This window comes from Takifugu flavidus, chromosome 19 (genome assembly GCF_003711565.1).
Source record: "Takifugu flavidus isolate HTHZ2018 chromosome 19, ASM371156v2, whole genome shotgun sequence".
Classification (NCBI taxonomy): domain Eukaryota; kingdom Metazoa; phylum Chordata; class Actinopteri; order Tetraodontiformes; family Tetraodontidae; genus Takifugu; species Takifugu flavidus.
The window spans coordinates 671,444-693,042 of NC_079538.1; the positions used below are offsets into that span (position 1 = coordinate 671,444).

General features: G+C 43.6%; 2 protein-coding genes across 2 annotated transcripts; both read left to right on the plus strand.

Moving 5' to 3' along the window:
* Positions 1-225: 225 nt before the first annotated feature.
* Positions 226-13,142, plus strand: LOC130516031 (uncharacterized). The gene is made up of 23 exons (XM_057016777.1): positions 226-459; positions 678-758; positions 1,790-1,913; positions 1,987-2,089; positions 3,286-3,399; positions 3,466-3,582; positions 4,636-4,796; positions 5,013-5,159; positions 5,239-5,341; positions 6,005-6,133; positions 6,293-6,475; positions 6,550-6,803; positions 7,096-8,022; positions 8,135-8,231; positions 8,323-8,427; positions 8,764-10,104; positions 10,235-10,357; positions 10,444-10,572; positions 10,651-10,843; positions 10,927-11,051; positions 11,266-11,456; positions 12,250-12,383; positions 12,511-13,142. Exons 1-23 carry the CDS (start codon positions 441-443, stop codon positions 12,741-12,743), a joined length of 5,133 nt encoding a protein of 1,710 aa, XP_056872757.1. The 5' UTR covers positions 226-440; the 3' UTR covers positions 12,744-13,142.
* Positions 13,143-14,133: 991 nt separating this feature from the next.
* LOC130516032 (cilia- and flagella-associated protein 206-like) lies at positions 14,134-20,349 on the plus strand. The gene is made up of 12 exons (XM_057016778.1): positions 14,134-14,465; positions 15,007-15,090; positions 15,697-15,787; positions 17,579-17,767; positions 17,870-18,025; positions 18,119-18,303; positions 18,385-18,504; positions 18,623-18,821; positions 18,917-19,057; positions 19,472-19,653; positions 19,796-19,933; positions 20,016-20,349. The coding sequence occupies exons 1-12, from the start codon at positions 14,361-14,363 to the stop codon at positions 20,235-20,237; spliced, it is 1,812 nt and encodes a 603-aa protein (XP_056872758.1). The 5' UTR covers positions 14,134-14,360; the 3' UTR covers positions 20,238-20,349.
* The last annotated feature ends 1,250 nt before the right edge of the window (positions 20,350-21,599 follow it).

Below are 21,599 nucleotides of genomic sequence, written 5' to 3' on the forward strand. Positions count from 1 at the left end.
AACTAACAGGTTTTTAAAGTCAGAGAATATTGTTCACAGTTGAAATGTAATATATGCATTATGATGCTAATACTGGGCACTTGTTGGTGAATGTTATTGTTAATTTTGGTTAGATTAGCTGAAGAAACGGCACTAATTGGAGTATTTTTGTGAAGGTTATTTGGAGCTGGGCGGGCCGGGAGGCGGTTCCTCTGTTGACCACGCCCCTTTCTTTATAAAACAGCGGCTTAACCTCCCGCGGACCTTAGTTCTGCTCCCGCAAACCGCAGCCCAACATGAATGGATCTAACATGGCGGGGGAAGACTTCCAACAGCTTGTCGGTGCTGTTCTTCTGCCCCGCGGGACACATCTTTTCTGCGGATAAATGGTGACATGGCAGCGTAACTTAACGGAAAAAGAAATCCTTCGGAACATGAGCCGCTGAAGAAGGGAACTGGCGATGAGACGACGCTCAACAGGTAAGCGGGAGCAGCGGCGTCTCCATCCGCCGGACGTGGGAAAGTTCGGGTTGGAGCCCAGCGCTCAGGGTTCTGTTCACGGCGGGGCTGGTAACATTGCTGTAGGCAGGAGGCGTTTGTTGGACCGGTTCCACCTGCGGCTGTGCAGATGGGAGTTTTTGAATTCCTTCTGAGGTGTGTTTTCACAGAAAATAACCAGTGCCCTTCCTCCGTTTCAGACCCGCCGGAGCCGGAGGGTCCCCCCTCCCCGCCGCTGCCTGCGGATCATGTGCTCGCCTCCGGAGCGGTACTCTTCCCCGGTACCTCTCCATCTCCTCTAGATTTGTTTGTGCTCTTCAAAAGTGACTCAACTTTGGCAAGAAAGACAGTGAAATGTCAATTATGATCCAGTGGTGTAAAGAACTCGGGCAGAATTCCCAAATCTCCATTTTTGACCTTCCTAATCTGTAATAATACCAGTAACCACAGCTAAAGACTACATGTGGGATATCACATATCTCCATGTTGCTGTCGCCCTCAGATTGTGCATTGCTATCGCCTTTTTGCAAAAGATAATGCATCTCTATAAAACTTTCTTCAGCTTGCCTGTGTATTAAATTGTATGCAAGCTTCATTCAATCTTTATATATACAGTGTCTGTTACAAACAATAGTTTCTAGGCGCTTTACAGAATCCCAGGGTCTGACCCCCAACAAGCAACAAGCATGTGCACCACAGTAGCGCTGCATTAGAGGCTGGCTTTTAAACTGCATTAATGATAACCACATGATCGGTCTCTGCCTAAGCCTAGAGACCTTAAGCATCTAAAAATACATTCACATGTGATGAACCTCAGCAGAATGATGAGCTTTACCATCAGGTAAAGGTCTCTCTGTCATTTCTGGGTTCTGTAATGAGGCGCGCTTATGTAAACTGGTTTTTGGAAGTCTTCCACCTGTTGTAGTGATGTCATGTGACTTCTAAAGCAGATGGTTATAGAATATTGGGTTTTATACTGTAGTTTTTTTATTTTTAGGTGGTTCACAAATGTTCTAGTCTTCTACCTTACATCTCTGTCCTGACTCTGCTGAACTGTTCACCTTTAATTACAGGCAGTTATCAAATTCATGTTTTTTTTATTTTTTATAATCAGTTGTCCATTCATTTGAATATGTTTAAATATTATTACATTGTTTTCATTTCCAACACTAAATCTGCATGCTATTAAAATGAGGGGAAAAAATTGGAAACTCCAAAACGTGGCATCTATTTACTCAGAAATATCAAGCTGTTTAAAGCATAGTTGCTGGAAAATCCTCCATATGCATCTAAGGGTGATCCGTCTGTGCAGGTGCTTTTGATCAGCACGGGTGCCCTCTGATCGTGTTCCCAGTGGATGGCCAGACCAAACTGTCGACGGAGCTGAGCAAGGCTGAAGTGGTGGACTTCATAAACTACTTCCAGCGTGTGCACAAGTGGGTTCTACTCTTACATGTTGGCTTCAGATGGTTTTAAAAATGGACTGACATGGACTTGCTGTTTTGGCAGTAAGAAGCTGGAGAAGGAGTGCCTGGTTTCAGTGGTGGCTGATCTTAGACATGCATCGCTCCCTACAGTCAGGTTCATCACCGAGACTCTTCTCCTGCTTGAGGTATTGGTCCCAGCCAGGGGCTGCTGCTGATCTGTGTAATTTTTACCTGTTCTGATCTGTGAAAACAGATGAGCAGTGAAAGGTCTTTTCATTTTTATGTATGGATTGAGCGACTTAATAAACACGCATATGCATTTAAAATGGTATGAAATGCTGGGTGCTTAAAAGTATTTCTTTGTGTCGTGGGTTCCATTTCCTTGTTTCTAGATGCCAGTAGTCATTAAGCAGTGAATGGAATTCTTGGCTTCTTGTGAACCGTCAAGCTTGGCTCCCCCCCGGCGTTTCCTCATTGCTATTCTGTAATTTCTTGTCTGTATGGGTAAAATGATTTCAAAAGCAGGAATGAGGGTTGCCGAAAAGATCTGACTGCAACATTCCGGTTGGACGCTTGCCTGCCTGGTTCTGTTGTGAAAGGCCGCTTGGTGTGTTTTTGTAGACATTACTACCTGAATTATTCATGATAACTTTCAGTTCCCTCCCGCACACGGTTCAGTGACGTGGTCGGCACTGTGATGCTTTCATCAGGCCTGAAGTTGTACACTGGTTTTATTGGTTCAGAGAGCTGTTGATGGTGAAATTCCTGTGTCAGGAGTGGGATGTTATGGAGGTCACATGCATGGCTGCTCACATGAGGATAAAGTGGAGAGTAGATGGAGAAATATTGCTAAATGAATAGGCTTTAGTCGCCTTGGAAAATCCCAATTTTTTTTTTTTTTTGACATTCTAGAATCAGACTTGCTTTTTTGTAAATGGTTATTAATGACCAAATAACAATGCTATCTGTGGCAGATATGCTTTAATACACGCCACCTTTTTCTTTTTCTTTTTTAAAATGAGAGTCCAACATTCAGGCTGTTTTTGTAAAACTCTGTAATGGTCATATGGCCACAAAATGTGGAGGTTCTTGGGAGATCATACACTCTGAATGATGCACATTATGATCTGATTGGACATGAACTTCACTGTGAAAGGTTAACTGATAGTGTTCAGTTATACGTGGACCAAAGACTCCACGTGCTTGAATCTCATGTTTGAATACTTTCCCCCCTGATTTCTACGGTTATGTAATTCACCTTAGTCTAAATGATACAGTGATAACACTAAACTGCTAAAGAATTGTCAGGCCTCATCAGGGCAACCCATAAATTCACCCTAATGCTGACTGCTGCTGAGGTTGGTTCACGTCTCATTTCCAGCTGCACAAGCGGACGGTCCATAGTGTGTATATAATTCAGCCCCAAAAGAAGGAAGTGCTCAAGCTGTTGCTGAAGCTTCTGACTCCATCCAAGTTCTATCCTACCACATTAAAGGTAACTGATCCCTTCATTTGTTGATGGCTTAACTTCTGCGATAACATCCATCTTGTGTTTGTACAGAAAATCATAGTAAAAGAGATCTCGGAACTCTCCAACTACATTGACAAAAGCCAGCTACCATCATCTTTGGGTGGATACCTCATTTACTGCCACCAGAGTTGGGTTTCTTTTGTCAAGGTAAATCTGTTAACATTTGGACAGTGTTGGTGTGAAGCGCTGCTGCACTGACTCGATCATGAATGGTCTACGCTTTTCTCGTTTTGAAAGTCCGCTTGTTTCTTCACAAGCATCTGTTTGTCAGTGAAACATTCTGCAAAAAGGCAAAGGCTGAGTGTCCTATGATCAGTCTGTAAGCCCAACATAAAGGCACATTGTGCTGCCCTCCTTTGCAGCACTAAATCATTTGCTATTCTGTATAAATCAACTCTGGGTCCCAGTTACGTCTGAAGGGATACTCTATTGCTGCTGTGACGCAAAATACGACAGCCCAACGGTTTCCTCCGTCCAGATAGATCCTTTGTGGCAAAGTTTTGAGCTTCACTCGGTCAGGAGATGTTTTCATTTGAAATGATTCATGGGAGCCGTTCGAGCAGCCTGCATCTATTGTCTGTTACCTCGGTGAAGCCCAAGCAAATAATCAGCTGACCCTATTAGCAACTGAAAGGAGCCTCTTTTCTCCATCACATTATATATGCAGTCATGTTCATAGACAGTCTGTGTACATGACAACTCTCATTAACCGCAGCAGCTCTGTGCCTATAGCAGACACATTCAATACACACATGCTCTCCATTCGGCTTATGTTGAAGGTGTTGATGCCATGAGAATTTTTCTGAGCGCATTTAGTTGGGATCTTTGTCTACTCTTATTCATGAGCGGGGAAATGATTTTGTATCCGAAATCTGTTTTTCATATCCCAGAGTGAAATTAGTGTTCATGTATTTTACTACTCTTACATGAACCTTAACAAAACCACTATATTCATGTAAATTAGCAGCTGTGATTGATGAGGGCAATTCTCTCTAATTAAATGCTATGAATAAATTTGTTTCAAAATGACATGCCAATTTCAATGTATGGAAATGAGTGCTCAAGAATAGAGGGCATTATGTGAGATGATATGAGATCTAACAGTCTCTGAGATGATATGAGCTAACACATGACAGTCAAACTGCATTTGTTTTCTGGGGATTTTTAAACTTTTTTCCATGGTGTCATTTGTCCCGGCAGGAGATTGACGCATTTATCCAGGAGTTTGTGTCGGTGGTGCAGCGGCTGCCCTCCTGCATCTCCACTCTCTATTCTCTATCTAGGATGCCCCTGCCCTTCACCTTTACAGAGCTCCAGAACTACTTCTCCACAAATGAATCAACATTTCAGCAGCTCAGGAGGTCAAGCCCCTAAATATCTCATTTTCTTTCTGTAGGCTGATGTGGCCTTACACGAGTTTGATCTGATAAGTCGAAAAATAAGTTGTCTCGATTTTGTATTTTTAATTGAAATTGGGAAACATTTTCCTGTTAAAATATTCTATCCTGCATTTTTCCTCTAATGGACTCTATTGGTTTTTTTTGCTCTGAGTGTGTTTCCACCTGATTTTGCTACAGGGAGCTCGGTCTGGACGAGCTGCTGAGGCACTGTGAGACGGTGGTGGAGAAGCTTCACTACCCTGAGAAGGACCCTTGCTACCTGGCCATGGCTGGTACTGCCCTTTTCACTCATACCACCTTCGACATGCTTCAGAACCACAGCAGGTACGGCAGAGTACCATGAAGGGCCATTTTTCTAGCCTGAAAACTGGTACAGTAACGTTTAAACCATAAACAATTGCAGGATAACGGCAGCTGTGGAGAAAGTGGAGCTCTTGTGGGAGCAGGCATTTGCTAAAGCCCGTCTACAGCTGCAGGTGTTCCAACTCCAAGAGGATGCTCTCAAGGTCAGTCGGGGATTGTTTAATGATGTATTGAGATGAGAGCAAGAAAATGAGACTGCTGATAGTGGCTGCTCATGCAAGTCTGTCATCAAAGCTTCAGTAATGGGATTACTACTAAAATAAACAGGCTGAGTATATTTTATATTTAAATATAAAAGGCCAAACCTTGATCACAATTTGTTAGAGCCAAAATCACGCAGTTGTGAAAAGCTCTTGTTGCACAACTAAGGACAGAAAATTGGGCAACATGTGACTATTCATGTAAATAACCCTTCACCGTCTACAGGAACAGTTTATCTAAGGTGGGTCCATATTCATGTGTGATTGTATAGTTCATTAAATATGATACTGTGTGATTGCTGTAAAATTCTGCCCCAATCTTTTATTTTTCTTTTTTTTTTTTTTTAAATAGCACAGTAGGAGAAACTGCAGAACAACAATGTCTGGCTGTAATGTCAACCTTTAGTCACATCTTTTGTTTCAGTCTATATCTATTAAGATATAGAGTCTGTCAACACAACCCTAAATATTAATAGATTTTAAGTAACTCTTCCAGACATGAATTAGTCTGTTCTGTTCAGGCTCAGGTTGAACCATTATGTAGGAAAGGTGATCCATTTTTAATTTGTCTTTTCAGTTTTGTGAAGTAATTGTGGTTTCTTCCAGATCACTGAACAAATTAAAAGTCTTCACCAAGAGAAACTCCAGCCTTACAGAATCGAGATCGCTAAGGATGATGCAGCGGCTGTGAAACTGTTGTCTGAATTTGAGGCAACCATTTACACTCCTGCTGTGGTATGTGCACAATCATGTCTTGTTGCCCACTTTGTCCAAATGTCTTTCACAAGGGTCCTAAAAGGTTCTTAAATGTTTAATGGTGACATTGGGAAACCTGGCGTTATTAGTGCACCAGTTCTCTCAACTGACCTTCACTGGGTTTTCAAACCCCTGCAGGCTCTCGTCCGCTGCGCTGAGGATGTGATCCACACACTGGCTAAAATCATGCCCCTTGAGGGTCAGACAAAGGATCACTGGGTTCTGGATCTGGAGAGACTAAAGGAAAAATTCTACTCTGCTGTGCAGTTCATCCTCCAAACCCTCAGAGCAGTTTCTAAATACCATCGACACTATCAGAAGGTCAGTAATTCCTGTAATTCATCCATCTTAAATCATTCTCATCTCTCCTGAGCCTTTAACTGTTCTTCTGATAGGCCAACTGCTGGTACAGTCTGGTCCTTCACGACAATGTCCTCCAGGAGCTGCTGTCTGGTGTTAATGGAGACGCTGGTTCCCCTTGGAGGCAGAGGAAGAACTGGGGAGTTCTTCCTGCATGGAGACAGAGAATATCTTATTTCCTGAAGAAAAATCCTCCTCCAGATCAAGAAGAGCTGGTTTATCTGGCTCATTTGTCCAGCATTATCCCTGATGAGAAGGTCCAACAGGCAGGCAAGCAGATGTCTCAAAGGTGAGCCAAGTGACATGTTACATGACATTTAGCTTAAATACATGTAATGGTCTTTGCAAATCTCATTCTATTGCTGTGAATTTTTATTAAATCTTTAGAGGGTAATGGATATACTGTAAAGAAATGTGTAAAATTAATTGGAGATTATGACTCTTGACTTTAGCTCAGATATAACATCTGTTTTTACCTACTTTAGGTGCTTCGGACATAGTAAAAACTATACATTCTTTTCTGTTTATTTAAATATCAGCCTTAATGTGTTCAGTTTTATTTTATTTATTTATTCCATCAGGTGCATCACCTTAAGGAAGCTCCTCCTGTCACCCGAGCCTGTGGCTGTTGGTTACCTGCAGAGAGCTCTGCAGTGGCAGTACGAGTTGCTGCGGAGCAGTTATTCATCAGCTGACTGTGCTGCTGTAGAAAAGGGTCAAGATGTCGTTAAATATAAAGATCTTAAAGAAATGACCGTCCCAAGAACGTCTTCAGCTGCTGGACTGGTGTCTGCTGATGGCACACCCCTCTCCCTCAGCTCATTCGACTCTGGTTTTGATGGACTTGGAAATGGCCAACCGGAGGTCCTCGGGGGAAGGAAAAGACTAGAAGATCTGTGTGGAGTAACTGAGATCAGAGGCTCTGAAAAGTGTACTTTGATCCTTCCCCAACTCGGCAAAGATGGCTCTGCATGCATTTCTGATACTGAAGTTCATGGAGATGAGTTTGACTGTGGCTCCGTGGGAGGTTCCTCTGGGGCGAGCATTCAGATTGTCCCAAAAGCTGCTGTGGACAGCCTCAATTTTGAGATCAGAGTGAAGCGCTCCGCTGCCCTGCCCAGCAACCCCTGGCTTAGCCTGCCTGTAGATAATCTGGAAAACTCATACACCATAACAGTTACACCAAACCCAACACCTCAAAAGAAAAACCACCAGCTTCAGGAGCCACCAGACCCCTTCTCTGCCGTTGGCCAGCTGTTTGGATCCAAAGATCAGCCCGCACAGACGGAGGGGTTGAGCAGCACACGGCCCAGGGCGTCAAAGAGTCAGGACTGTGTGCGGTCTGGACGAAGCACTTTGGAGGATCCTGAACTTAGTCCAGTCTGTCACATCCTGTCCAGCACACTCACAGAAGAAAGAGACAAGACGTTAAGCACAACAGAGGGGGGCCCCACTCTGCTGTGGGACTCCTATGACCTCCATGAACAGAACCAAGATGCTGTTGATCGGTAAGTTTGAAATGTTAATGAAACAGCCTCTACGTGAATCCTAAAACCTGCCTTATTAGTAGAGCTTTCCTTTTAATGACCTCATTGTATTTAAACTGTCTTAATTTAAAAGCTCAATCGATCTCTCGCTGAATGACTGGGATGTAAAAGAACGGGAAACTCTGAGGGAGGTGGAGAGAATATTAGACAGGACTGATAAAATACTGGAGGTAATGCACTTTTTGCCTGCTCTGTAATTTGTAGTGGTAAATCTGGCATCTGCTGCAATTCTCTTGAGCATTTAAATGTCTTCCTCTACAGAAGGAAGAAAATATCCTGGCTCAGGAGGCCGTCCTGGATGCTATGCTGAGCTCTGAGAACCAACAGCAACAATGGTTGTGGGACGAGGAGAATTGGGCTGAAGGGGTATGGTGTTTTGACTCTTTTCCACTGAAAGTTAATTTGAGTTGAGAGGTTTTTAGCAGGAAAACTGGTTAACTAAAATGAGGATATGATTAAGCAAACCCCCATATAACCATTCTGGTTTTATTTTAGCATGAATGATGCGTAAAGTAAAAGGATAAGGTGCACGTGCAGGAATGCTGGAAAACTAGAGCAGAAATAAGTGCTCCAACCTATTAACCACCCAGATTTTGTAGCTACCATAGCTCTGGTCTTCCATCACGTTTCCGGTGTGTAAAAAATCAATGTGTAACCTGAATTTGTTACAACAAATTCAGTCATGTTCTCTTTTTAAAAAAGATGTCATCCAGGGAGTTGGCTGAAGCTGGTGTTCTTGGCCTGGACGATAACCTTCTCCCTGCAGAGTCTGACAGCGTTTGGGAACCCAACTCAACTGCTTCCGCACGTGAAATCAAGACTTCTGATTGCTATAATAAAATGATCCCAGAGGCTCATGCACAGGTGTTCCACAGCAGCTCTGACCTGCTCACTGAGCTAAGACAAGTCCACACACTGGATGAGATGATTGTTGAGGAGAAACTGAAGATCCACATGTTCCGACAAAAGGAAATGCCCGACGAGGAGCTCCCCAGGAGCAAGATTCTGGATTCAAACAGACTATCGGTGAGGAAAGAGAGGGAGGCTTTTCGATTACAGCTGGAAAAGGAGAAACAGGAAGTGGCTCTTCTTGAGAAGAGCTTAGAAAATGAGTGCAAAGTGAAGGAGCGATCAAAAAAGGTCATCAGATGTTCTATTATGGCGAAAACTAGAGCAGAGAAAAAGGATGAAAAGGTAAAAGACTTACCAGGCTCCAGTAACGGATCACATGAAACAGCACTGGTCTGCAGTGATTCTGAGGTCCTGCATAAAACGGAACATCTTGAAGAAGCGTCAGAACCCAATATTTTAACTGAAAATGCATCAAACCATCCGATTCAGCTTCCAGCTTCCCAAGCTGATCATCTTGAATGTGAGACATCACTAATAAGAAGGAATGCTTCTGATTTGAAGCCAGTTGAGCCCCTAGAGTGTGTGTTTAGTGAGAATCCTGTCAAACCTGAAGCTTCTTTAACCCCAGAACTGAGACCAGATGATGGAGCGTTTGACCCTGGAGGAAACTGCCATGTTTCTCCTCTGCCTAACCCAAGAAAGCTTTTAGTTGCAATGGACAAAGCTCCTGAAGATGAAACTCCTTGTTCTACAGATATTCAGATTCCTCCTTTATCCTCCATCACTGATGAGCTTGTAAGAGAAACTGCTGTCCACAAACTCCCTGAACTACCAGAAAGCGCCGATAATAAACATGGCGTGATTCATACTGCAAATGTGAAGGAACACCAAAACAACAATAAGCAAATGCCACTAGCGGAATATCAAATTCCCTCAGACCAATTTTCAGAAAGGAACATTAAGGATGACAACGATTCACTGGTATTTAAGGCTCTTGGAGAGGGAGACTTACTGTCCGAGGAAATGAACACGTTATCCCCAGTAAGTCGGTGTCTACTTCCTGAGCCACCTTTTGAACTGCAGCTCAGCAGGGGAGATCAGGATGCAGATGCTTCTGGTGGTCTTCAACCCTCTGATTGGATGAAGGTGTCAGGCTGTGAATCAACAGACGGTGACATCACTGTTAGAACGGTAATATGTGTCTGTTTGTAAATGCTGTGATGTCAGAGTGTGCCGAACAGGGACCAGGGTGTACGTAAAGCCAGGAATGGCTGCTGTCATTTAAATAAACAGATTTTTTTTTTCCTCAATATGCTGAAAGATGAAGGATTTCAAGACTCCCATAGTTCTGGATACAGGGTCGGGTTTGATGAAAGCAGGGTTTGCAGATGAAGACCTCCCAAATGTGGTTTTTCCAACAATTATTGGAATGCCAAAATATGAGGTATGTATACTAGCAGTCTTTCATACAAGGTACAGGAAGCATTCTGGTTTTGCTTTTAGACAAATCTGCTTGTTGTATCTTTCCAGGAAATTATGAATGGTAGAGCCGAGAGAGAGACCTACATCGGTCATGAGGCTCAGCATATGAGAGGTGTCTTGGCTCTGAAGCATCCCATAAAGAATGGGATCATTCAGAACTGGGATGAAATGGAAAAGGTAAGGGGTACATTTCTGTTGCTGTGATTCATGTGTCTCGCAGTATCCCCAAGGATCAATGGTATAACTGGATTGTAGATTTGGCATCACGCATTCCTGCAAATGCGTGTGGATCCAGAAGATCACCCAGTCCTGCTGACGGAAGCAGCCATGAATCCCCTGGAGAACCGTCGGCGCATGGTGGAGATCATGTTCGAGTGCTTCAATGTTCCCTTCACCTATGTGGCCATGCAAGCGGTTCTCTCTCTTTATGCATCAGGAAGATCCACTGGTATTTCCTCAGGCCCTTAGCACGACTCCTAAAGGAAATGTTAAAAGGTAAATGAGCCTTTGTTTCTCCCGGACTGCCTGAAGGTGTGGTGTTTGACTCTGGAGACGGAGTGAGTCACAGTGTTCCGGTGTTTGATGGCCATTATCTACCTCATGCTGTACAGCGCTTTCCTCTGGCTGGTGTAGATGTTACACTGCATCTTATAAAGGTATTTGTGAAGTCCCAACCTTCTTTGTCAAACTAGTACATTTGCTAATTTAATACCAGGAGTCTCGATGTCCAGTGTTATGTTTTTTAGGAGATAGGACTCGTAAGTGCGTGATGGATGTCAAATCTCAAGAAAATAAATGGTCGACTTGAAAATGGATTTTTCCCCGACGTTTCCAGAGCAGCAGTTCATTCTTGTGTGCTTGTTCTCAAAGCTTCTGCAGGAACAGGGAGTGTGCATGCGCACCACCGCAGAGGTGGAGATTGTGCGTGAGATGAAGGAGAAATGTTGCCGTGTGGCTTTAAACTATGAAGCTGAGCTGTGTGCTGGGGGGTCGTCCTGCAGAGAGATGCATTTCACCATGCCGGATGGACAGATAGTCACTGTAAACACAGAGAGGTTCAGGTAACGCCACCATTCCCCTCTTCACCTGACAATCTCCGACTTTCCTGTTGAAATGCTTTCTTGTTAAATGGAGAAAAAACATTGACTGAAGTAAGAATAAAGGCTTTAGAGCAGTGATGGAATGATTGGTGTCCTGGTTTAGGTGGTTCTGCCTGCATAAACATCACAAATGCCATTTAGGGTTAAGGAATGGTGGCTAATTAATGCAAATTAGCTCTGTTTTCAATAGCTCACAATTACTTAGATCAGTTGCAGTAAAGTTGGTCTTTTTACCTTATTAATCAAATAATCATCTTAAGACCAAGTTGTTTTGGGGAACTGGTATCAGTTTGAATTTTTCCTACTTAAATTGCTGCTTTTGTGATTCTTAAGATGGCAAAACTAATGAAATGACTGTATTGTTGTTGACAACCAAGTCATTGTAAAAATCTCTTAAATGATAGACAGCCCATCCCGCCCCCCCTTGATTGTTTTCACTGTTAAAAAAAAAAAAGACAAAAAAAAAAAAAAAAAAAAAAACTGCTACCGTTAACCTCACAATGAAATTTAAATGAAGAACTCTGAATTTCACCCAAGAACCAAGTGGAAGACTTTAATGTCAACTGGGAGGGTTGGGAAAGTTACTTCAAGCCAAATGACCAGAAGCAAACTACAAAAAACGCGCAAAGCCAGAAAGTGAAGCGTCCAAGCATTTTAGCATTTCTTAAATGAGGAATCGGGAATCAAACCAGGTCCAGAGGTCTCTGTTGCTGTTTTTGTTCCTGACACGGTCTGTCACACCTAATGCTCCCAGGGCTCCGGAGATTCTCTTTAAGCCGGAGCTGATTGGGCGAGATCACTGTGGGATACATGAGAGTCTCTTCAAGTCGATCCTCAGCTCAGACATTGATTTGCGGCGCAGCCTTCTGCAGAACATTGTCCTCTCAGGTAACGGCTCCTTGCTCTGCGCTGTTGTCACAGCAGCGCAAGTCTAGCTGTGATGGGAGGGAGGGTCTCACCCTGTTCTTCATCGGTTCATTACTTCTCCACTTTATTTGATCTCAATGTCTTAAAGGTGGAAACACCTTACTGTCTGGGTTCCCCGAGCGACTCCAGGCGGAGATCCAGGGCCTGCTGCCCCCTGACACGGGGGAATGCGTCCATGTCATCAGCCCCGTGGACAGAGACTTCTCTGTGTGGAGTGGCGGCGCGATGCTCGCCAACTTGCAGTCTTTCAACTTGGCATGGATAAGTCTGGAGGAATATGAGGAGCACGGACCTCACATTGTTCACAGGAAGTGCTTCTGAAGCAGGACTTTTGAGCTCCGTGAAGGCAGAAAAACCTTCCAGGTGATTTCGGTGCTGCCACCCCATCCTGCCTTTTCTCATTCCTGTCATTTGCGTGTGTTTGTGTCAAAATTGGGAACATTTTACTGTCAATTCCCCATGAAGGGAAAATCTGTCACTCCTGAGTTGCCGTATAAATGTTTGTGGTTAGGGACTGTAATTGAAGCTGGCCTTTAATTAACGTCTGTCTTTGTTTCTATGATTTGTGACAAATGTATTAAATCCCTATTGAATAAGACTTGTATTTTAAAATGTTCTATAAATACAGTTAAGCCAAGAATGAACTCCGTCCTGTTGGCCCAGATGGAAATGATAGAAATTGTGTTTTACCTTTGTCTGAGCACAATTGTGTTTTAAAGCATGCCCACTTCTGGTGATAGTTGTGATGTACAGATTTGGTCTGGGAATACCTCAATCCTGCCGAGTCAGTGGGGGATGAATGCCGTTTGCGTTGTACATTGTCTATATTTTTCTACCTGAGTGCTGTGACTTTCTAAAATGATCCTAATTGTGTTGGTGCGTTTACGTGGTATTCCTGGCCTGTCGAACTGCTCCATTCATCACTACAGGAGGTTTGGCTGATAACACTGACATGTTTTTTTTCCCTTTTCCAACTTTAAGCATGACATCATCTCCCTGCATGTTTCTGGAGTCTCACCTTTTTTGCATGTTGTGTCTGCATGTTTTTCTGTTTGAGACAAACCACTTTTGATTGATCTGAACTCTCAGCTCCCTGCAGAGACCAAGATGTGATGTCAGTCTCCAAGATGTTCTTTGAACTGAATCTCCCGCATGTTCACACAAATAATACTATTTATGTCAAGCCTTTTTTTATAATAAATATTTTAATCAACACTCTCTTGTACTTCACATTAATGCAACTTCAGGGTACTTAAACATTAAACTTTATTCAGCTTGACATTTCTGGAATGCATCGTGCAGAAATTCATCTTGAGCCCATTTAATGATGTGATTGCTGCATTTGTTGCATATGTCAAACATATGATAGTTGGGATCATAAACTGGTTCATTCTTCCAGCAATCTGGATAAAAAAACCTTGTTTTGTCATCTGTTCAAGGATTGATTCCAGGATTTGAGAACCTTTATGCTTCCTTACGTTACCGGTGGTAAATTTTTATTGCTTGTATCACCTTCACAATCTTTCATGTTTTTATTAACTAAATCACCAAAATATTTAATCCTGATTCAATTTGGCTATCCTTGAACTGAACTGTGCATTTTCAACATGTATGTTACGCTACCGCATTCTTGCTTTTTCAAATGTATTACACTAATATTTTCCTGTTGGTGAATGTCAAACTTAACATAGTCACACAAAACCTCGAAATATATCGTTCGGCGTGTGTTGAGGCTAAATGAATTGGCTTCAAATTGAATTACTGAATTGAGACGCACTCTTAAATCTGCAACAATCACTTTTCTACTGCCCTCTAGTGGCTATTTTTGTGTACTGCAGTCGGGATTTCGTGGTCGCCAAGCAACCAGTCAAACAGCAACAAGCAACAACGGAGGACATCAGCCCAGGTTCACCTCACAGTAGGAAACTACAAAGAGAAATGGCATTTCAGACAGAAAGCTTTGTTAAGAAGATGATCCTGGAACTTCAACAGCAGTGCGCTGGAAGAGGATCTGAACTGTCGAAGACTTTGGTGGCGTTAATGGTCAGTAACTGGAACTAACCTACCACGACCAGCTGGTTAACTTCAGCTACAATTCTTAAACACAATTATAACTGAGTATTTTACATGGTGGCACTCTTGCAGATAACATTATACTGGACAATGTAAGATCTCTTTTTCAATTACTAGTAATGCAAACTAAATGACAGCTATTATGTGACGACATGAAAGTCCCTTTTTTGCGATGTAAAACAGTGTAATGTTCCATACATTTGTAATCAAAGTTCGCTTTTACACTTCTAATACTTTACAACTGTTAAATGTTTAAAGGGGAACTAAAATGAACATCTAGTGATGAGAATCAGTTGATAAAATGATAGAACCCATGGATCAGACTTGGATGACGGATTAAGATCCTAAACAAATCTTAAATTAATTACCCCAATTCACATAAACTGCAGATTTTAACACAAAAGGCTAGAAGCATCACCACTACGTTAACAGTGTGCCAGCAAAAAGACAAAAAGGTTCTGGAAGTGTTCCTCTTTAAAGTTGTTCTTTCTTATACTTTTGATGTTTTTAGGTTAAATCGGTTCTGTCCGACTCAAAAAACAACTTGAATGCTGACCAGGGCCTGACGGAAGAAGAGAGACACAGACTAGAGGAGGTGAGGGAGAGAATTAAATAGAAATCACCAGGATTACATGGACAGCAACAATGTTAAAACCTAAAAGTGTTTTAAAACCTTTCTGAAGGCCGATTCCATACAGAGGAATTTGTTGCGAAAGTGAGATCGTTTTTTACTGTATAGAATGATGTCTTGAAAAGAATGTGATTTTATTGATGTCAAATATTTTTTTTGGTCTTTGTTGTCTCCATGAAATCTACAATTTCACAGTTATATGGTGAAAAAAATAGTTTTTACAGTTATTGAGACTTTGTGGGAAAGTTTCTGGGATTCCAACATGTTGCTTAAATTTGTTGTACCGGTAAATTCAGTTTAAACAAACCAGCTACAAAAATTCCCGAGAACATGTTTGTTCCAAGGTAGTTTTCTATGTCAACTGGACTGGGTTTCTTCTCTTGAAGACGTTTCAACTTCTATCCAGAAGGCTTCTTCAGTTCTTCAGTTCTTTAACATGTTTGTTAAAATCCACTACAAGACAGCGAGACAAATACCAAGTGCAGCAGTTTGCTGCTACATCCTGAGATCCCAACAGATCTTCTCCCTGTGAAATGAACCGTAACATCTGTGTGACTCTATTTATTCCAGTTATGTCTGAATAAACTGACGGAAAAGTGCAACCCATCCATCCATACAATCAAAATGCAAGAATATTTTGCTGCAACTTACACGTCCAAATGTAAGTATGACACTTATAAAAACAATCGTTATTATTATACTTAACAACACTTAAGGGCACTTGAACTGCTCAATCTGGCTAGGATTCAGAAGGTTATTCAGCTTCGGACGACCACCTGTCCCACTCATTCTTGGAGCTCATCTGCTGCACTGGTCTAAAACCTTGGAACTATTTCAGACTCCACACACTTGAAAACCTGGTCTGTCCCATTTACAACCCCAAATAGATCCACATCAGTTACCCTGTCCATCCGTGCCCACCCTCCGTCCTCATTTTTCAGCTTCAGTCTCCCAACCAGTGGTTCAATATCCTCTCATAATAAAATCAAGGTTGTCCACCTGTAGACAGATGTCCACCCACAGACCTTGTCAAGCTTTGTCTCTCCCCTCGCTCATCGCTGACATCATTCACTGCTCCCTTTCCTCTGGCTCAACTCCTCATCCCTCAGAACTGCAATAATAATTCCAATATCCCAAAACCTGGTTCTGACCCTAATGACTTTCATAATTTCTGACCAGTTAGTTCCCACTTTTCTCTAAAATCCCAAAAAAGTAGTTGTGGGCCAGGTCCAGAGTCATCTTAACCCACAATAAGCTATAGCGACCTACCCATGGCAACAGACTCTCCTGGCAACATTCTCATCCTCATGGACCTCTGACCCGCTCTCCCATCACCCCCTCCTTCACTGCCTGACTTTTCTCGGGTTAGAATTCACACCTCTTTCCTGCTTCTCCTAACACTTTGGCCATCTGCAGCTTGTTCAGTTAGAGTCCCCAATCCCTCCCCAGTAAACAGTGGGGTCCCCTAAGGCTCTGTCCTCGGGCCCCTCCTCTTCATTCTCTATCTTCTACCACTCTGCAATGACAAGATGCTATGCAACTCTCTTCCAGGCCAGCTGCCATGTTTCCTCCCTCTTCCCTGTTTGACTGGCTCGGTCACATTAAAACTGGTTTTCCCACAACTTTCTCAAACATTATACAGTAGTGATAAAACAATGCTCCTTAATTGGTGCCAACACTCTCCAAAGCTCACAGCCACAACTTACACAGTGATGGCCCACTATCAGCTCCTCCCACCAGGTTAAGACTCTGGGTGGGTGTCATCCTCACCAGCACGCTTGCATCCATGCCATCACCTGCACACTTCCACCTCTGATATTACCCGCCTCGCTCCATCACTCACCCTAAACAGCACTATCATATTAGTTAATGCACTCGTCACGTCCTGACTAGATCAGTGTGATGTTTCCTCCATAAATCCCTTCACAATCTATACTCAGGTTCCCATATTATCTCCAGATCACCAGATCACTTCCCAGACAGCGTCCTTCGCTTCCAGTTGACGTCTGTATTTTCTTTACTTTTTTCCTTATTATTTTGCTCCTCACCTTCAGATCCCTCCATAGTCTTGCTCCCCATCAACTCCCAGAACTCCGAGACACCTACACACCCTCCTGTATGCTCAGGTCATCATCTACCTGCTTCCTCTCCACCATTTAGTCCACCGTGGGACTCAGATTTTCAATTTCTGGAAGGCACGCCCTCAGATTTATAAAGGCCCTCCCTTCATAAAGGGTCCAAATTTGAAGGATTTTTTTACATTTATGATTGCATGTTTTAATGATCTTTAAATGACCTTTTAGAACCTTGAAAGGCACCTGTAGATAAAATAGTTTGATATTTATGGCCGCATGAGATTTTGTTGCATTTCAAATTCTGACATTTTACACAACTGTGTGCGTGTGTGTGTGTGTGTGTGTGGGGGGGGGGGGGGGGGGGGGGGGGGATGCAGGTCAGTTCCTTGAGCAGATCCGGGGGGCTGTGGAGTTGAGGATGAGCCCACTGAGGAGAGAGATCACTGACAGCAGGTTGGAAACAAGGGACGCGTTTGATGCTCTGCACAGTAAAATAGCTTCTTACGTCCTTCAATGGTCCAACGTGGGCTCACCTGCAGAGGTCAACAACGTGAACCAAGCCAAAGGTTCGGTTGCAGTGACACAATCGCATCTGTAGGGGGCGCTTGGCCTTTCAGACCCAATGGCTGCAACTGATGATGAGTTCTGCTCTTCCTCTCTTGCTGCAGCTGCCCTGCAAAGTGTTTTCCCTCACACTGAAGTGGGAGCGTTCATGGCGCTCTTAAAGAAGGACAAAGAGCAGCAGCTGGATGAGCTCACCAGGATCGTAACTGGGATCTGCCTGTTCAACAAAGCCAGCATGGATGAGCAGCAGCAGCCTCTAAGTACACGAGCCTGCAGGATGCTTTTGATGTCATAATTATCAAAAAGAAGAAAATATTCTACAGTTCTTGCATCTCTTCATGGGACTCTTGCAGTGAGCTTTGAAGGCATCGAACATGAGCTGAGTGCATCACAGTGTTTGGTGGGGAAGTACACGGCGCTGCTGGAGGAGTTGCTGCCGCCGGAAGGTCAGAGAGGCAGCTGTAACGTCCCCGTCCAGCTGCTCAAACAGGCTCTCTACAACATCAGACAGTACGAGGATTTCCTCAGAATTCTGGTGGTGAGAGAATCAGTCGGCGCTCTATCAAGATCGTTGGAGTAGATGAATCCATATGTGTCCGTGCTTTCTGTTTTCCACCAGAGCAGTGCACGTCAGTGTGCCGCACACATGGGCGAGCTACAGATGGAGTTCTCAGTACAGATGAATCTACTCAGGGACCGTGTGAAGGCAAAGAGAGCTGTGCACACAGCAAATGTTTTTGTAAGTCTTTACACGACAGATGTCGGCGCTACCAGGGGCGCCACCTTAATCATGCTGATGTTTGTGCTGAGTCAGCTACGGTAGGTAGATCAAACCAGCGTCCCCATGTGTCCCACAGCCCCTGTTCAAGACCCTGTCCAGTCTGTGGTGTGGACTCCAAGAGGAGGCCGAGCTGATGAAAATCCTCCACAACATCATGTTGAATCTGCAGCCCTTTGTCGTCTCCCAGGACGACCTCTCCCCTGCAGTTGATTTGGACAGCTTGCTGAAGGACTGGGAGGTGAAGACAGGCGAAGAGAGAATGGGTCAATCATCAGGTACCAACTGATGTCTCCCACAGTTCTGGAATCCAGGGGGTCATTTCTGCTGAGGGAGGTCTCAGCCTCTTGAAGTTGTTTCTTTGGTCTTGTAGAGGAGCCGATAAGTGTACCTGAGATGACGGCATGTGAATGGCTGCTGTCTGAAAGAGAAGCCGACATTGTGGATCTGCCATTGCAGTTTAATGGATTCTGTGGCTGCACATTTGTGAGCAGAGATGGGCTTCTGCTCCCAGGTACTGTCCCACCACTCACATCCTTGGGTGTTATCGTTGCGAGGACTTTCGTAGCCTTGACATCTCCCGGCTAATTACCCTGACCCCTACACTAGTCAGCCAAATTCTAACCTCAACTGTAATGCCAAGACCCTTAGACTCACCTTTAATGATGTGAGGACCAATCAAAATGGCCTCCATTACAAAAGTTTTCTCACTTTGCTAGTAAAATGAGTATTTTGGTACAGAGCATGTAGGACAACAATGCCACATACAGACACATAGAATGGATCTGTAAATTGTACATTAATATTAGAGTTAAGTGATAACGTTTGTTCATCCTGACCTAATTTGAGGTCTTAAGAGCAAATATTGTCAATCACAATGGCAAATGAACTCCCTCGGAACAATAATAAAATAACGTTTCTTCTGCAGGAAATCCACAGCTTGGAGTCCTTAAACACAAAGGGAAGTTTTACGTTTTCAGCTCCAAAGAAGCTGCTTTAAACTTTGCATCCAGGCCAGATGACATCATTGCAGAGGTGGAGGAGAAAGTTAAGGGTTCTCCTGAGCTCATTCACCTGCTCAGACTTCAGCAGCAGCTTTCCTACTTGGAGGTTTGTAGAGGCTACTGAAATGTAGCACAAGAGTGTTCTGGTGCTAATGAAACATCACAGGACATTGTTGTCCTCATTTTTGGTCATGCTTCTCCTCGCCATAGACATGAATTAATCAATATCCTGCCTGTTTGTGCTGCAGATGTGGCCTGAAGAGAGTTCAGCTCCCATCAGCAAGTGTGAGAGCGGCACACAGACAGTCCTCCACCCCGTAGCAACAAACATCGTCAGGACGTATGAGTGGAACGCTTGGGAGCTGCGGAAGAAAGCCATCAGACTGGTCAGCACTAACTATGCTGCGTCCCAAAAACCCTCTTAGAGAGGGAAATGACACACAATAATCAGACATTTCGTGTTTCCAGGCTAATCTGCTGACCAAAGCAACCCAGTCGACACAGACCCATCTGAGTTCCCTGCGACGAGAAAACGCCACGCAGACCTGGCCTCCGAAGGACGCCGCCAGTCAGAGCAGAAGAGATGCTGAGAGCAACGTGCCCAGACCTCAGGTCTACCTGATGGGTCTGAGAGGACAGAGAGATGCACAAGCAATCAAAGTGGACCTGAGCAGGGCTGTGGATGAATGAGGCTTTAATGTTAAAGGTTAATGTTAGCATGATACTCCATCACTGCAAGGACAAAGATAGTAGAAATCATGCAGTTTTTCAAAGTTGTCAATAAAGATTTTCACACTGGGAACGGTGTTCTAAGAGACATTTATTCTAGGATTGTATCCTAAATTTCAGCACCTCACAGGCAGCTTTGATTGTCTTAGAGACACAAAAACATGCAGCTGGATCAGGAACGGTGTGCTGCGACGTCTGTGCATTGATACGACAACAGATTCTGAGAAATCGCCGTTTGGCGGCGGCAAAAATCCGATGGAGTGTCTTGAGTGACCATTCAAATGTAGAGTTCCACATCATCTAGATTCCTCATCACAAAGTTGTGTAGCTGTGGAGGACCACGTGTTGAAGACATGGATATTCCCTCCATGTGTCTGCTTCACATCCAGCCCTCTTTGTTGTGGTTTATCCCCCCCCCCCCCCCAATTTCCTTGGCTGGCTTCTACGTTCTTCACCATGTTCTCTGAGTTTCCGTCCTCAGTTGCGTTGAATCATGATAAAATTTTCATCTCTAGTGATCTTTGTTTTCATGTTGATGTGTTTGCATTCTATAGCAAAGCCACTAACGACCCCTCAAAATTGTGCAGTTTGTTTCTGGGCCATCCCATAACCGTGGTCCCACGTCAGCCCTGGTGTTCATGGTCGGACTTGTCCCTCTCTGGCTGTGACCGACAGCACCTCAGATCTTTTGTGCAGTAGGTTCTGCTGCTACCAAATTCCCAGAAGCCTTTGCAGCCTCGTATCTGTTCTCTGATGTTACAAACCCTGCTGAATTCCACCTGCGCTCTTATCTATGACTGTTGATCCCCTAGGAATGTCAAATCCAAACTCCAAATCTGGCTTAATGTGGACAACGCTGACCACTTGCTCCTTGGACAATGTTAAAACATACCTGTTGAGGGAGATGTTCAACTGTGTAAGCTCCAGGGTCTCAGTCCTCATTAACAGCAGAATAGCTGATGGTTCAGCTCCATCCTGCTGTAAATCCTTCAGTCTTTATTTTCAAAAGGGACAGCGTACAGCTCAATATAAATGATGCCGTTTGATCACTCGACCAGATTATAGCATAAAGCTAACTTCTATCTTTTGGTCTTTTGGCAGAAATTGAGGCACATAAATACAATAAAACAATTTAAAACAATACAAAAGTGTACTTTGGTAGGATTAAACGTGATAAGATGACGTCTACTTAGACCACCAGGCAGGTAGGCATATAATCAATAGTCACATATCTCAGAAGCTTTTAGGAGATTTTTACGTCAGATTTTAAGACATGCAGATGTTCAGCCTGTTAGTAAAAGGAAAAAATAAGCCTGATTTCAA

Excerpts from the sequence above, each read along its gene's own strand:
- LOC130516031 (XM_057016777.1), top strand. Across the intron at positions 8,023-8,134 it reads AACCAAGATGCTGTTGATCG|CTCAATCGATCTCTCGCTGA; the intron begins GTAAGTTTGAAA and ends TTAATTTAAAAG. Across the intron at positions 11,052-11,265 it reads TTACACTGCATCTTATAAAG|CTTCTGCAGGAACAGGGAGT; the intron begins GTATTTGTGAAG and ends TTGTTCTCAAAG.
- LOC130516032 (XM_057016778.1), top strand. The coding sequence starts at position 14,361 with ATGGCATTTCAGACAGAAAGCTTTGTTAAGAAGATGATCCTGGAACTT. Across the intron at positions 18,304-18,384 it reads ATTTCCTCAGAATTCTGGTG|AGCAGTGCACGTCAGTGTGC; the intron begins GTGAGAGAATCA and ends GTTTTCCACCAG. Across the intron at positions 19,654-19,795 it reads AGCAGCTTTCCTACTTGGAG|ATGTGGCCTGAAGAGAGTTC; the intron begins GTTTGTAGAGGC and ends TTTGTGCTGCAG.